At 42.8% G+C, this 17,922-nt stretch overlaps 1 protein-coding gene across 1 annotated transcript in view; it reads left to right on the top strand.

Moving 5' to 3' along the window:
* The window catches only part of CACHD1 (cache domain containing 1), a 274,321-nt gene that overhangs the window by 164,789 nt on the left and 91,610 nt on the right, over window positions 1-17,922 (top strand). The window contains exon 5 of the mRNA XM_089653393.1: window positions 11,101-11,227. Coding sequence (XP_089509519.1) covers window positions 11,101-11,227 — 127 coding nt within the window. The remainder of the gene's footprint in view (window positions 1-11,100; window positions 11,228-17,922) is intronic.

Genomic DNA, 17,922 nt, shown 5'->3' on the forward strand with positions numbered 1-17,922 from the left:
CTGCATAGGGATCTTTTTTCTTTACCTGGAGTTGGGCTTTAAGTTGTCAAAAGAATATTTGTTGAGGGTAAATCATTCCGTTTCACGTTTTTCAATGACAGCTAGCTGAGGATGGGATTCCCTTGAAATTGTAGAGATTTGTTCAAACGTTTTGCCTCTGGCACCAGAGGTGAAGGAACATTTCCTCAATGGGTCACAAACAGCTAACAATAGCAAAACCAAAAATATGGACAGTATTTATCTTTTCCCTACTTTATCCAAAAAAAAGTATTTAAGTAGCCTCCCTGACGGTATTCCCGAGTGTAGCTCGGGGTAAAGTTTCAGCACCACAAGCGGTAACCCCGAGCTACACTCAGGAATACCATGCGGCGCTGCTCCGGGATCTCTTCTGCACTTACCTTGTCCTGCGCTCCCGCGATGTCCCTCCTGCAGTGTCCTCCGGCCGATGCCGGCATCTGTCTTCTGGGTTCCGTCCCCTGCGACGTCAGGACGTAGTACAGGGGGCGGAATGGCGGGAAATTTGAAAATGACAAAAAGTGACATTCACTAAATTCACTAAAATCACATAGTATAACATTCCTGTATCAAACCATTTCACATACATTTTGTCCCGAGTGCTTTGTCCGGCGCCCTGCCTGCATTTTGACTGTTCTTTCTGCCTGGAAACTGAGAAACGTCCATGGCGTCCAAAAAGCGTCCCTTTAGGTCAAAAGCGGTTTTAGATCGGCTAGAGAACAGCGATAGTAAATCAGAACCACTTGCAGAATTGAGTGATAATGATTCGTGGGGGAAATTCGTCATCAGACACTGAAAATGATTCTGCGACTTTGCTCAGTGATGTGCGAACTTGGCGCTATATTTCACATTTCAGTGTTTTTGGTTTGATTACATTATTGAATTAAATTTATTACTACATTATTATTTTTTATGATTATTTAATTATAATTTATGATTTCGTGTTTCAAATTTTAACATACCCGGGATGATTACTAGACTCTTGTTCGGACAGATTTCAGTGAGTTATTCCTACAAATTACAGGCCTGCAATAAAAAAAACAACATATTTCCATGCAAAAAATGTACCGCTTTGAGCACAGATATATGGACATAATCAGACCGCTAGGGAGGTTAATGTATGCTTTAAAGCAGAACTGAACTTGCCTCCCTTCACCCCATCGCCTGCTGCTGACATCTTCAATAGGCCTTCATTCAAGTTCAGGATCTTTGGCCATCTAGATTGGCCCGACTGGAATGGTGTAATCCCTGCGCATGCGCAAGAGAATTTATTTATTACAGCATTAGGGTGTGCCAAGAATGTACACCGAGCTGTGTTTTTACTAGCAGAATGCAGTTTATTATGAATGCCCATGTCCTTTTTATTGTTTGTGCTTCTCCTTGTAAAGGGGTTTATTTCACATCCAGGACAATATTATAATTTACAACATGACATTTCTAAAACATTGCCATAATCCACATTTACACCTCTTTTTGTCATGACTTTTTTGTGTTGTATTCTCCTTTCATCTCGTTTTTACCTACAGAGAAGATGAGATTACAGCTAAATCCTGCTAATAGTAGCTGTTCCCTGCTCAGACTGTATCCTTTGTTTCGTAAATCTGCTAATTTCAGGCTTGAACAATATAGGCTGTGGCTGTAACCTTGGCTGTTATGTTTCATCTGCAGTTTGTGTGCATTCCCAGACATGGGATAGAGTGCTGGTATTGCTGAAGGGGTACATCGGCTTAATTTTACCGATTCCCTCTAATTATTTTTATCTTAAAGCTGAGCTCTAGGCAAATGGCCTAGATTTCCTAGATCAAATACATATTGTAAAGCGCTGAGCAAACTCTTGGCGCTATATATATATATATATATATATATCTCCTAGATTGTAAGCTCGAAAGAGCAGGGCCCTCGATCCCCTCATGTTTTGCATTGTATTGGTATTGTTCTGTCACATGTTCTGTCCCCCTTTGTAATGTACAGCGCTGAGCGAACTATTGGCGCTTTATAAATCCTGTATAATAATAATAATATAAGGGCTCATGTACACTGCAGCTGCTAAGCTGACGTTCAGGAGCTGTTGAGAGTTTTTTTTTCAGCAGCCCCTGAACTCTCCTTTGTTTTCCTGTGTCCATGTACACATCGTTGTTTAGTTTACAGGCAGTTGAGTGTACAGTTGTTTTTTTTGAACGCACCGAAATTGCATTCCGGAGTAGATTTTACCGGCGTTTCAAAAACAAAACACTTTTAAATGCGTGTAAACACGGTTAACCGCGTTTACAAGCGTTTGCGTTTTTGACAGGTCCATATCCAGATGCTGTTCAGAGTCTTTTTTCTTCATCAGAAATGCACGCAAAGCGTTTTCCATGTATTCAAATGGACCCGGTACACCGGCGCAGTCAGTTCCAGGTTTTGCGTGGAGGAATCAATGGTAGAACGCACCGCATTACGCTCATGATGGGATCCATAGTGACTACAACCAGAAAAGACAGGTCATCTCAACACATACTGTTCTCTCTGCTTCTATTTCCCTAAAAATGTCTGAAATAGTTAATAATTTACTATTTTTCAGTGCATTATGGGTATTTGGGAGGGTCTCCTGAGGTTATCTTTAAAAAATGCTTCTAAGCACAAAAGCGCATAAACGCAGTATGCAAACGCGGCAAAACTGCCGTTTTTTTAACCTACATTTTCTAGCAGTTTCCAGCGGTTAGACGAGTTTTGTTTTAGCTGCCAAAATATATGTATTTCTGTCCATCCATTCTTGAGATTTACACAGCTCTGCCACACAGAATACCCTTGTCTGGCAGGGCAGGAGACTTTATTTTTCTCCGCTGCAGTTCAATAACGCATAGAATTCCCATCCCATTGTCTTTTACACTATATTGCCAAAAGTATTGGGCCACCTGCCTTTACACGCTCATGTACTTTAATGGCATCCCAGTCTTAGTCCGTAGGGTTCAATATTGAGTTGGCCCCGCCCTTTGCAGCTATAACAGCTTCAACTCTTCTGGGAAGGCCGTCCACAAGGTTTAGGAGGGTGTCTATGGGAAGGTTGGACCATTCTTCCAGAAGTGCATTTGTCAGGTCAGGCACTGATGGCGGACAATAAGACCTGGCTCGCAGTCTCCGCTCTAACTCATCCCAAAGGTGTTCTATCGGTCAGGACCAGTCAAATTCCTCCACCCCAAACTTGCTCAGCGATGCCAAGTCTCCACCCACAGACCAGTGATTTCAGCAGAAGAGTGAATAGGGAGCAATCCGTTGCATGATCATGGAATTGGCTAGTAAAGAAAGCTGCATAAATGTTTGGTTTATTAACCTACACCCTGCTCCAAATTCTTATGCAAATTATATTTTTCTCATTTACCTAAATAACTGATGTAAATAACAGCATAATTCTCATGTTATCAACTATAAGAGTACAATTCACATTTTATTGAACAAACCTCCTAATGATAACAGGATTTTTGTTCCAAATTATTCCACACAGTTTCAAAACACTTTCTAGGTTGTAAAGAACTGAAAATTGTCATTTGTTGCGTTTGCAGCAGATTTACTGAAATCAAAAGCTATTTCAATCAAACTTTTAACAACATTTTAACTTTTTAAACATTTGAACCGGTCACGTTACATTGTAACATAGGACCCCTTATCTGATAGCAGATCACAAGTCTTGCATCCATTGAACTTGTGAGATTTTGGACAGTTTCTGCTTGAATTTGTTTGCAAGATGTCAGAATAGCCTCCCAGAGCTGCTGTTTGGATGTAAACTTCCTCCCACCCTCATAGATCTTTTGCTTGAGGATGCTCCAAAGGTTCTCAATAGGATTGAGGTCAGGGGAGGATGGAGGCCACACCATGACTTTCTCTCCTTTTATCCCCATAGCAGCCATTGATGCAGAGGTATTCTTTGCAGCATGAGATGGTGCATTGTCATGCATGAAGATGATTTTATTACGGAAAGCATAGTTCTTCCTTCTGTACCAGGGAAGAAAGTGGTCAGTCATAAACTCCACTTTGCAGAGGTCATCTTTACACCTTTGGGGACCCTAAAGGGGCTGACCAGCTCTGTTCCCATGATTCCAGCCCAAAACATGACTCCACCACCGCTTTGCTGAAGTTGCAGCCTTGTTGGAACAGGGTGGCCGTCAACCAACCATCCACTACTCCATCCATCTGGACCATCCAGGGTTGCACGGCACTCATCAGTGAACAGGGCTGTTTGAAAATTAGTCTTCATGTATTGTTCTGCCCAATGCAGCCGTTTCTGCTTGTGAGCATTGGTTAGTGGTGGCCGAATAGAAGGTTTATGCACAGTTGCAAGACTCTGGAGGACTCTAAACCTTGATGTCCGTGGGACTCCAGAGGCACCAGCAGCTTCAAATATCTGTTTGCTGCTATGTAATGGTATTTTAGCAGCTGCTCTCTTGATCCGATGAATGGATCTGGCAGAAATCTTCCTCAATGTGCCTTTATCTGCACCAACCCGTCTGTGCTCTGAATCAGCCACAAATCTCTTAATAGGGCGATGATCACGCTTAAGTTTTCGTGAAATATCTAATGTTTTCATACCTCGTTTAAGGCATCGAACTATTTCACTCTTTTTGGCAGCAGAGAGATCCTTTTTCTTCCCCATATTGCTTGAAAATGGTGCTCTGCTTAATAATGTGGAACACCCTCCTTTAGGAGTTTTTCCTTAAATTGGGCTCACCGGCCAATCTAATTATCACAGGTGTCCGACATAGTTTTCAGTGATCAAAAGAGCCCTGACACACAATGCCATCCATGAGTTACACTGAAAAACAAAATATTTAATCTTTGTGACACTTAAATAGAATTTGCATAATAATTTGGAACAGGGTGTAAAGCGTTAGTCTGGCTGAAAAAAGACAAAAGTCCATCCAGTTCAACCATTAAAAAAAAAAAGCTATAATCCTACACCCACAGTTGATCCAGAGGAATGCAAAAAAAAACCCAACAAAGTACGACCCAATTTGCTCCTGCAGGGAAATAAATTCCTTCCTGATCCCCCGAGAGGCAATCGGATATTCCCTGGATCAACTTTACCTATAAATGTTATATCCAGTTATATTCTGTGTATCCAAGAAAGAATCCAGGACTTTCCTACAGCAATCCACTGAGCTGGTCAGAACCAACTCTTGAGGGAGTCTATTCCACATTCTCACAGCTCTTACTGTGAAGAAACCTTTCCGACGTAAAGAGCGCCTCCTTGTCCTCTGGCTTGTCCAACCCTGTGGCCCAAGATGGCTATGAATGTGACCCAACACAAAATCTTAAACTTGCTTAAAAATTTTTAAGTATTTATTTTTTTCAATCTTTTTAAGTTTTCATGTTCCCAAAGAAAAGTCTTCCGCTCTTCACAATCATGCCTTATTCGTATCATCAGTTTTCAACAGCACTTCTATTAGCAAGCAGCTATTTTTAAGGATGAAGCACACGAAGGGCAAAATTGGAACCAAAATATCTGATGAGCACCTTGAGAATTCATTGAGAAATGCTGCTCCATCCAACCAGATATTGATGTGTTCATTTATCAAACTGTGTCAAATATTGCACTAGTTTTATGTTGCTGTCTTTTGCTTTTGTAATAAAAAATATTGCAAGAAAAAAGAAATTTTATTATGCAGATAGGTACATTATATATAGTGATAATAAGGGTAAAAAAACAAAAACAAACATGTCCTGATTACTTGCTCTGAGCAGTGGTTTTGCACAGAGCAGCCCTAATCTTCCTCTCTTCAAGTCCCCCGCCTGCACTCCTAGCTCCTCCACTTCTCCGAGTGCCCCCCAAAGTGGGGCACTCATTCATGCTCGCTCCTGAGCCCTGCTCTGCGTGTCCATAAGATGCACAGAATGGATCATGGCTCTGTCCCTGCTCCCTCCTCACTGGCTGTGATTGACAGCAGCCAAAGCCAATGGTAGAAGAGGCAGAGAAACGGGAGAACAGCCGCTTTCGTGCACATCACGATCGGGCTCAGGTAAGTATTAGGAGGGCTGTGGGGGGGAGATACATACTGAATTATTTATTTATTACAAGTACTTACATAGCGCCGTCAATTTACACAGTGCTTTATGTATGTATATATATATATATATATATATATATATATATATATATATATATATATATAGTACATTCACATGAGTCCCTAACCCTCAAGGGGTGTACAATCTAAGGTCCCTAATTCACATTCATACATACACATACTAGGGACAATTTATACAGGATCCAATTAACCTACCTGCATGTCTTTGGAGTGTGGGAGGAAACCGGAGTACCCGGAGTAAACCCACGCAGGCACAGGGAGAACATGCAAACTCCAGGCAGGAGGTGCTGTGGTTGGGATTCGAACCAACGACCCCAGTACTGCCAGGCGGAAGTGCTAACCACTAAGCCACTGTGTGCATGAAGGTTAAAAACCTTCAACCTTTAGAACCACTTTAGCTTGTGATCTGCCCGGCTTTTTGTGCTCATTAGCTATTCTTTTTGTTAGTGTATTTTATGTGCGGCCCAAGAGAACTCCTCTTCTTTCAATGTGTCCCAGGAGAGTCAAAAGGTTGGACACCCCTGATTTATCAAGTTTTTCAATTACTTTTATTTTTTTATTTACTTGCCTTTTAACAAAAAAAAATATATTTCTGATGCAAGGTCTGCTTTAAATATTTCTTGCTGGTGTTTCGTGAGAACGTACAGAGATTAGGTTTCCTATTTTGCTCTGAGACAGCTTTCCAAGATTTACAAGCTGCTCCCCTCCTGGAGATTATATGATGGAGAGGAGTGCATGTGAAGTCTTGTATCCCCGAATCTCTGTGAATGTCATTGAATCTTTAATGCTTTCGCATTGTTTATCTAGTATCCGATTTGTTGAAGGAGATACCTCGTGACACTTGACGCTGATTGAATCTTTCCTCAGTTCTGCAGAAAACTTGCCCTAATGCTTTTCATTGACAGCTGGAGACAGCTGAGGTGTTTCCCACTAATGGCCCTGTTTGATGGATCGCAGTGCCCTGTCTCCGCTCCAGTAAACAGATATCATTTCCATTACATCATATCAAATTCCAATTATGTTCACATGTGCATGTAGTGTGTTCATCATTGTTGCACAGGTTTTGTAAATTTAGAGCACTGGTCTCCAAACTTTGGCCTTGGGGTTGCATGTGGCACTTTGCTTAATTTTATCGTGCCCTTGGGGCACCATTCTACCAACTGACACAAATAATAAGGCACCATTCCACCAACTGACACAAATAATGGGGCACCATTCCACCAACTGATACAAATAATGGGGCACCATTCTACCAACTGACACAAATAATGGGGCACCATTCCACCAACTGACACAAATAATGGGGCACCATTCCACCAACTGACACAAATAATGGGGCACCATTCTACCAACTGACACAAATAATGGGGCACCATTCCACCAACTGACACAAATAATGGGGCACCATTCCACCAACTGACACAAATAATGGGGCACCATTCCACCAACTGACACAAATAATGGGGCACCATTCCACCAACTGACACAAATAATGGGGCACCATTCCACCAACTGACACAAATAATGGGGCACCATTCCACCAACTGACACAAATAATGGGGCACCATTCCACCAACTGACACAAATAATGGGGCACCGTTCCACCAACTGACACAAATAATGGGGCACCATTCTACCAACTGACACAAATAATGGGGCACCATTCCACCAACTGACACAAATAATGGGGCACCATTCCACCAACTGACACAAATAATGGGGCACCATTCCACCAACTGACACAAATAATGGGGCACCATTCCACCAACTGACACAAATAATGGGGCACCATTCCACCAACTGACACAAATAATGGGGCACCATTCCATCAACTGAGACAAATAATGGGGCACCATTCCATCAACTGAGACAAATAATGGGGCACCATTCCATCAACTGACACAAATAATGGGGCACCATTCCATCAACTGAGACAAATAATGGGGCACCATTCTACCAACTGACACATAGTGGGGCACCATTCTACCATCTGACACAAATAATGGGGCACCATTCCATCAACTGATACAAATAATGGGGCACCATTCCTCCTACTTTCTCTGATGATGAGGCACTGATGCAGGGCTTTTTCTGCTCACCCTAGCCACAGTTCGGCCCCCCTAAAGTTGGAGGGACAGTACGCTGGCCCTTTCTTTAGAATGTTTAGAGACCCCTGATTTATAGAATTGAAGGCTAACTTTAAGCTGAACAATGGGCAGATATAAAAGACACAAATGAATACAGCTCTGTAATCTATAAGCCATTCTTGCCCCTTTCCACTTGCCCCTGCATCCTTTTAACTGGGCTGTTATACCCAGGAGCAGAAAGTTCTGTCTAATCATGTGCCCACTGATTGGCTGTCACAGTGGTCACATAATCTAGAACCGGTTCCCGATCATTGGTACAGATCAGCCTGGTCTCTGTGCTGTGAGCACACGCTCAGCGCAGAAACTTCTCCCGCCCATAGATGCATATGTGGGCTTTAAACCCACCCTTTGCTGCTGCACATACACACTGATGGGCCATAAGATTGACAGATTACAGGTAAAGCGAATAACATTGATTATCTTGTCACAATCACATCTGAAAGTGGTTGGAATACATTAAACAGTAAGTGTTGTCCCTGAATTTGAGGTGTCAAAAGGAAAAAAAAAAACCAAAGGGGACAAGCGTAAGGACTTGAGTGACTTTGACAAGGGTCAAATTGTAATGGCCAGAGGACTCGGAGCATCTCCAAAACTGCAGCTCTTGTGGGATATTCCTGGTCTGCAGTGGTCAGGACTGACCAAATGTGGTCCAATGGAAAACCATTGAACTGGCAACATGGTCATAGGCAGCCAAGGTTTATTGATGGGGAGTGAAGGTTAGTCCAGGTAGGCCGATCCAATAGAAGAGCTACTGTAGCTCAGATTACCGAAAAAGTTAATGCTAGTTCCAATAGAAGGTGTCAGAACACACAGCGCATCGCAGTTTATTGTAGTATGGGATTGTGTAGTCGTAGACTCATCAGGGTGCCCATACTGACCCTTGTCCACAGCCAAAAGGACTACAATGGTCATGTGAGCATCAGAACTGGACCATGGAGCAATGGAAGAAAGTGGCCTGGTCAGATGAATTTAAGAATAGTTTGAGGAACACAACCACAAGTTTGAAGTGTTGACATTGCCTCCAATTCCTGCAGATCTTAGTCCATTGGGAAGCTGTGGGATGTGCTAGAAAAACTGATCTATGGAGGCCCCACCTCACAACTGACAGGACCAGAGGCGGACTGTCCATTTGAGCACTGCCCGAGGGCCTGGGGTCAGTAGGGGGCCCAATGAAATGCCCCTGGTACCTTTTTATAGGCTTTTTTTGGGTGTACTTTGAATGTGGGCAAGGACACAGGGGTCCCATGATCACCTATTGCCTGGGGGCCCCATGAGTTGTCACTCCGCCCCTGGACAGGACTTAAAGGACCTGTGTAAATGACGTGCACTTTTAACACGCTGCAGCTTCTAATGCGCACTGTGAGAAGCTAACCGTGTGCAGTGAAACTGGAGTAAGCCATTTCAGTCCAGGAGAGGACAACTGTGCAAGACTGAATGGAAGGCATTATGCTGCTTTGGCTAGCCCAGTGGTGGGCAACCTTTTTTTTCCAACTGAGCCAAATCTCGCCAAAACCACGATTGCAATTTATTTTGAGAGCCACATTTTTAAAACTGAAAATACATCTCCCATATAGCAATTCATCCCCCATATAATAATTCATCCCCCATATAGTAATTCATCCCCCATATAATAATTCATCCCCCATATAGTAATTCATCCCCCATATAGTAATTCATCCCCCATATAGTAATTCATCCCCCATATAGTAATTCATCCCCCATAGTAATTCATCCCCCATATAGTAATTCATCCCCCATATAGTAATTCATCCCCCATAGAGTAATTCATCCCCCATATAGTAATTCATCCCCCATAGTACTTCATCCCCCATATAGTAATTCATCCCCCATAGAGTAATTCATCCCCCATATAGTAATTCATCCCCCATAGTACTTCATCCCCCATATAGTAATTCATCCCCCATATAGTAATTCATCCCCCCTATAGTAATTCATCCCCCCTATAGTAATTCATCCCCCTATAGTAATTCATCCCCCCTATAGTAATTTATCCCCCCTATAGTAATTCATCCCCCATAGTAATTAATCCCCCCTATAGTAATTCATTCCCCATATTGTGTCAATTCACTTACCTTTGCTCCGCGCGTTCCTCTCGCTGGGTTCCCGCGCCGTTCGGTCTTCAGGGCGTACTGTGAGAGGAGAGGAGTTCGTCATGCTGCCCCGCCTACATCCTGACAGCCAATGTTTGTCACGCTCCGCGGGCCGGATTAAAAGGTCCGTTGGGCCGTAGTTTGCCCATTGCTGGGCTAGCTGCAGAGTCCTGACTTTTGGGGCGGCCGCCCGAGAGGAGGGAGGGGAGCGTTCGCCCGGCACACAGAAGAGCCGCATCAAAGTGTGTAAAGAGCCGCATGTGGCTCGCGAGCCGCGGCTTGCCGACCACTGGGCTAGCCTGATGCAGCGATAGAGAAGTGAGTTGGGATCACTAACACACACACACACACTCTGTTGTGGTACACACAGAATATAAAGGGTGAATATGAAGAGCTTATTATGCGTCCTACAACAGCTTGAGGACGCCAGATGTTTTCTCCTCTGATGCTGTAAGCAATGTGTGCCGTCTCTGAACAATTAATCACACTTGTGTTTGTTGTTTCTGTCGATATTCTAAGTGAGAGGAGGGTGGCGGTGGAGGGAATGTTTTTAGAAGTTCTCCAAACTGTCCAAATTAATTTGACAACCAAAAAAGCTGAAACATAAAATACAGAGAAAGTTTGTGTTCCTGTAACCAGACGGCTCATGCTTAGACCACTTCTTATGGAAGCAACATTCAACATGTTTTTGACTACTTGACTTTGTTTGCAGCCGCTCGTATCTTTTTGTTTTTTTACAATGTTTTTTTTGTTCTTTTCGAATTGCAGTTCTAGCAGACAACCTGAAATCTAACCCCGGGATCAAGTGGCAATATTTTAGCTCTGAAGAAGGAATTTTTACCGTGTTCCCAGCGCACAAGTTCAAATGTAAAGGGAGCTACGAGCACCGCAGCAGGTGAGTGTCTCAGATAGGATCTGCACATCGAAGAGAATCCAACATTTTCTCAACTAAGAAGTAAAATTAAATATAAAATTTACGCATTTTAATACACAGGACTGCTTTTTATAGACCATGGGTTATATGCTGCTATCTTCAGGGGACTGGACACTTCCAAAAAACTTTGCTAGGACCTCCATATAACTCCGCCCATTCCTTGAAGCTCATTTTTTGCTAGTGTCCTTAAGTGATAAATTTGTTGTTTTCCTCCTGCCTTGTGCAGTTTCTGGTTTGGTGTGAAAAATCTACATTTTTCTGTGCTGCATGCTATTATCACTGTATTATATACTCAAAACATTTGTTAACTTCTCATCTATTGAAAACCAGTTGAAACATAAGGCTGGTAGCAGGAATTAACTACCTGCTTGGTAGTTAACCTATTCAAAGTCCAGAAGCATTAAAGATATGTAGACACGATATGACCCTTAAGCTTTTAAATTCCTAAGTTTATTGAAGCCTGGATGCTCGGTGTCAGTATACTCTGGTTAATGTGACAAAAAAAAAAAAAATCAGTGTAAAGCGATTATTCTGTTAAGTACGTATACATTTTTGTTTGGTACACTGCTGTAACTGCTCATGTTTATTATAAACTAAGCAATCTAAAAAACTAAATGGCTCTAATGCAGTAATTTTCAACCAGAATTTGTGGAACCCTAGGTATCCTTTAGAGCATGGTTTCTCAACCAGGGTTCCATGGTATCCTAGGGTTCCTCCAGAGGTTGCTAGGGGTTCCTTGAGCAATTTCCGCCTCTCAGATAAGTTTCCATTGACACCATTATTCTTTTTAGCTATCTGTAAGGGGGGATTCTTCCCAATGACCACAGGTGTAAGGAGCATTCTTCCCAATGACCACAGGTGTAAGGAGCATTCTTCCCAGTGACCACAGGTGTAAGGAGCATTCTTCCCAATGACCACAGGTGTAAGGAGCATTCTTCCCAATGACCACAGGTGTAAGGAGCATTCTTCCCAATGACCACAGGTGTAAGGAGCATTCTTCCCAATGACCACAGGTGTAAGGAGCATTCTTCCCAATGACCACAAGTGTAAGGAGCATTCTTCCCAATGACCACAAGTGTAAGGAGCATTCTTCCCAATGACCACAAGTGTAAGGAGCATTCTTCCCAATGACCACAAGTGTAAGGAGCATTCTTCCCAATGACCACAAGTGTAAGGAGCATTCTTCCCAATGACCACAAGTGTAAGGAGCATTCTTCCCAATGACCACAGGTGTAAGGAGCATTCTTCCCAATGACCACAAGTGTAAGGAGCATTCTTCCCAATGACCACAGGGGTAAGGAGCATTCCTCCCAATGACCACAGGGGTAAGGAGCATTCTTCCCACTGACCACAGGTGTGAGGAGCATTCTTCCCAATGACCACAGGGGTAAGGAGCATTCCTCCCAATGACCACAGGGGTAAGGAGCATTCTTCCCAATGACCACAGGGGTAAGGAGCATTCTTCCCAATGACCACAGGTGTGAGGAGCATTCTTCCCAATGACCACAGGGGTAAGGAGCATTCTTCCCAATGACCATGGGTGTGAGGAGCATTCTTCCCATTGACCATCACGCTAATGTATCATGAGTTGTAGATATAGTCATTTTTAGCAGAGGTTCCCTGAAACCAGAAGGTTATTTCAAGGGTCCTTAGAGTGAGAAAAGGCTGCTTTAGGAGTTTCTAGGGGGATCTTGAGCTGTGGCTAATCGACTTTCCATGTGACAATGCCTGCATAGTTGGGAATTGGATGGTTGGGAGCTGTTTCTAATTTTATGTTTGTAGAAACCCCCTTTTTTTTTTTTTTTACCTCCACAGCTCTCCCTTTCTAAGCATGATTCCAACACTACTTTGAGAAGCTGAGGCCTAGGTTGTTCACAGCAGTTCACTTGACAATCTGTTTATATAGCCAAGCATCAGAGATTAGTTTTCAACACTTTCCACCTCGGTCAGGCCCCCTTCGCAGATGCCTGAGCAAGCACATTAGACACCCCTCTCCTCCATGTTAGACAGAGAGGCTGGAGCCCAAGCCCTGAGTGATGCTTGAATGGTTTACATAATGAACCTTCAAGACACAGATCATTACAGTTGGCGATTTGTCTTCCACAATGCACAATGCTTGTTCCAGGATAGGTTCAGCTAGACGTTGTTGGAGAGGCTTGTACAGAAATCCTTGAGTTTGTTTAGAAGAAACACTTTTAGACACAAGTGGCTGAACAGACTTGATGAGGACATCTTGCTGCTGTTACGGTAATAGGTAGAAATTGGGGCAATTTGTGACATGATGGCGGTTTAGATTACTATGTGCAGTCTCAGATTACTGTTTTGCAGGGCCAGAGGTTGGTGTTTGCCAGTCTGCCAGAACTGTATGGTGTGTCTGGGTAAGGTACGGACGCACTTGAAAGTTTTTGCTGCAGAGTTGCAAATTTGCACACTGCTAGTGGTGATGTAATGACAGGGTTGTGACAGCAGAGTCCAGCGGTGGAGTAGAGTAGATACTTCTCAATGGGGAAATTGGCTCTGCTGAGGTTCAACTTCCATTAGCCTGAGTTTGTAGTATCGGATAGCTGCTGCTTCCTGCAGGAACTTGTAGTTCCTCAGATTGTCCAATCCGGCAAGCGAGTCAGTCTGATGCTGTTTTACAAACTTCAAAAAAATGTTTTACAAAAATTTCCAGCTTTAAAATCTTTTTTAAAAAAAATATTCTTTTGGCCTTCATTGCTTATGTATTGTTAGAAATTGACATGTATTATTAAAAAGGAAGCTTTTCTTAAAGTGCCCATGTACATTGACTTCTCCATCACATCCAACAACGCCACCATCAAACCTGCCCCGCAGGCCAGAGTACTTGGTGTCATTCTGGACTCCAACCTATCCTTCCAGCCCCAAGTCCAATCTTTAACAAACTCGTGCAGACTCCACCTCCGCAACATCGCCAAAATCCGCACGTTCCTAACCCCAGAAACCACTAAACAGCTCATCCACTCCCTCATCATATCACGACTCGACTACTGAAACACCCTCCTCACTGGCCTGCCTCGCCGCTGGCTATCCCCGCTTCAGTCCATCCTGAATACGGCTGCCAGACTCATTCACCTTACCAACCGCTCCGTTTCCGCCATCCCCCCTCTGCCAATCCCTCCACTGGCTTCCGATTGCGCAACGGATCAAATTCAAAATCCTAACACTGACGTACAAAGCTGTCCACCATACTGCCCCGAACTACATCACCGACCTAATATCCAAGTACCACCCAACACGCACACTCCGCTCCTCACAAGACCTCCTTCTCTCTAGTTCCCTGGTCTCCTCCTCCCATGCCTGCCTCCAGGACTTCCCCAGGGTGTCACCCATCCTCTGGAACTCCCTTCCCCAACCCATCAGATTATCACCTACTCTCCTCTCCTTTAGGTGCACCCTGAAAACCCATCTCTTCAGGGAAGCCTACCCCACCCCCTGCTAACTTGCCGACCTCCTCCACTCTTCCTACTACCCCATCCCCACAGCTATCTCCTCCTGTGCCACCATCCCCTCCCTCCTAGATTGTAAGCTCCGAAGAGCAGGGCCCTCGATCCCCTCATGTTTTGCATTGTATTGGTATTAAGTAAGCTAAATAATAAGGGATCCTCCTGCGCTCATGGGAATAATTGACAAAATACAGCTGCTGTCACTTAGCTGATACCAATAAGTGCAAAATAAAATTAAAAATTAGTGAAGCGCTTGTATCACATGAATACAATCATGTATCTCCATATAGTGTAATTATAAATCAAAGTGACCACTATATATAATAAATGTGTGTTGACTCCCTCTAGTGAAAAGAAAAAATAGTGTCAACCAAAATAGCTAAATAACACACATTAGGAAACTAAATATATAGTGCATAAATCAAATATAATGAACAGAATATATATATACGTGAAAACAGAATATTGGCCACATACAATGGTGTCTAAATTATACATAAATGATATATGCCATAGGTGAACAAGACAATATCAAAGGTGAAAAAAAATATTCCATGCATGTGACTGTGCTTTAAGCTGGAACACACACGTGATCTCCACTTCTAAGTGCAAGTACTCTCCTTCAAATGGCAGCAATGCCTGCTCACCTCCCTTCCTCGACCCACACAGGGCCTCAAAGCAGTTACCACCTCAGTGGTGTATTCCTCTGGCAGACTCCTTATTCCTCCTCCTCTCTTATGCAACTCATAAAAAGACAAGAAAGCCTTCCATAGTGTAGTAAATTTAATAGGCAAAGTTAAAAATTACAAAGTTTTCCACTCACATGCTCCTTTCCATAAAAAAGCGTTTTTCCCAGCCTGTGGGTAGATATGCATGCACCTGGGGGAATCCAATATGGCCACTGTGTCCGGACATACGTCACCAGGAAGTAGACAAACCGACGCGTAGCGTCACGTGCGTCGTGACTTCATCAGGGTGAAGTCACGACGCACGTGACTTCACCCTGATGAAGTCACGACGCACGTGACGCTACGCGTCGGTTTGTCTACTTCCTGGTGACGTATGTCCGGACACAGTGGCCATATTGGATTCCCCCAGGTGCATGCATATCTACCCACAGGCTGGGAAAAACGCTTTTTTATGGAAAGGAGCATGTGAGTGGAAAACTTTGTAATTTTTAACTTTGCCTATTAAATTTACTACACTATGGAAGGCTTTCTTGTCTTTTTATGAGTTGCATAAGAGAGGAGGAGGAATAAGGAGTCTGCCAGAGGAATACACCACTGAGGTGGTAACTGCTTTGAGGCCCTGTGTGGGTCGAGGAAGGGAGGTGAGCAGGCATTGCTGCCATTTGAAGGAGAGTACTTGCACTTAGAAGTGGAGATCACGTGTGTGTTCCAGCTTAAAGCACAGTCACATGCATGGAATATTTTTTTTCACCTTTGATATTGTCTTGTTCACCTATGGCATATATCATTTATGTATAATTTAGACACCATTGTATGTGGCCAATATTCTGTTTTCACGTATATATATATTCTGTTCATTATATTTGATTTATGCACTATATATTTAGTTTCCTAATGTGTGTTATTTAGCTATTTTGGTTGACACTATTTTTTCTTTTCACTAGAGGGAGTCAACACACATTTATTATATATAGTGGTCACTTTGATTTATAATTACACTATATGGAGATACATGATTGTATTCATGTGATACAAGCGCTTCACTAATTTTTAATTGTATTGGTATTGTTCTGTCACATGTTCTGTCCCCCTTTGTAATGTACAGCGCTGAGCGAACTATTGGCGCTTTATAAATACTGTATAATAATAATAATGTACACTGGGCATATAAAATGCTGCTTCTACAGGCATTTTGCAATTTTTCGTTCAGCCTGTAGATAGAAGCAATTCTGTTCTGTCCATGCACATTAGAGACACATTTGCAGAGGAGTGTTTGGAGGCAAAAAAAAAAAATCACACATGCATTTTTGAGAATTTTCAGGCAGAAAAAAATAAATGCTAAACGCACATAAATGTGGCGTTTAGGAGGGTTCTGCATTTTCAAGTGTAGATTGAAAAATGAACAGTGAAGAATGTTTTGGAAAAAAATGCTTCTAAACACAAATGCTCATAAACTCTGCTACGCTCTTGTGGAATATGAGCTACTATGAGCATTTGTATGCTACTTTTTCAGCCAGAGGGTCTGACATTTTTTTCTGCTTTTAGTGTGCATGGACCCTGAAGCAGCCTTTCAGAACCTTTTAACTACAGAGGAGCCCTTGAAATATTTTCAAGGTCCTGGGAAAGCCCTGCTAAAAACCAATTCATTGGTGCTCAGGTGGGAAAATGCCCCTTATATTGGTGTTCAGAGTGAAAAATGTCCTCTAGCAGTGGTAGTCATGATGTCACCCTTACAAGAACCATCAAAAGGAACCCCTAGCAGCTCCTGAAGAAACCGTAGGTTTCCATTAAACACTGGTTGAGAATGGCTGCTTTAAAGTACAGTATATCTCAAGCATGGGGTTTTTTTTTGTTGTTTTTTTTAATTTTGGGGAAAACAGGTAATAGTCAAACCTCGTTTTTTTTCTTTCTGTTTGTCGCATTGGTGAAATTTCCCTTCACTACCCAGCAGGATATAAGAAACCTCTCCAAAGTGAGAGGAAATACTTTTATTATCACAGCTAAAATAAGTGAGTCTGTTGGCAGATTTCCCCTCTATTCCTGTTAAATTTGGGATTTTCTATGACTGTTTTGTTGACAGTAGTCACCAGGACAGACTGAGGGTGAATCTAACCAGCGATGGCAATGAACATATGACCGTGACACTATTGAGAACCAGGTTCAAACAGTAGAGGTTTAAGGACACAGCTACTTGCCTAATCATCTTTTTAGAGTTTTTTTTGCCCACTTTATTTTAAAAAAAAAAACCAAAAAGTTCCAAAAATCTGAGTGTTTCCCTCACAGGGGTTGCAAAACAACTGATCATCAGCCTTATCACTTACACATGCAGCTCTGGCCTTACATTTCAGGCCCTTGTCTGTCTCCCTGCAGACAATCATCTTTAAAAAAAAAAAAGCTTGGTCCATCCGCCTAGCAGCCCCTTGCTGCTTTGACTCCCATCTGTCTCCTTTGTAGATGACTCGTGGATAGAGTCCACCTCTGTCTGCAAGGCTGGAGCCCAGAA

This window comes from Staurois parvus, unplaced genomic scaffold (genome assembly GCF_062004578.1).
Source record: "Staurois parvus isolate SC_StPar_1 unplaced genomic scaffold, SC_StPar_1.0 ptg000709l, whole genome shotgun sequence".
Lineage (NCBI taxonomy): Eukaryota > Metazoa > Chordata > Amphibia > Anura > Ranidae > Staurois > Staurois parvus.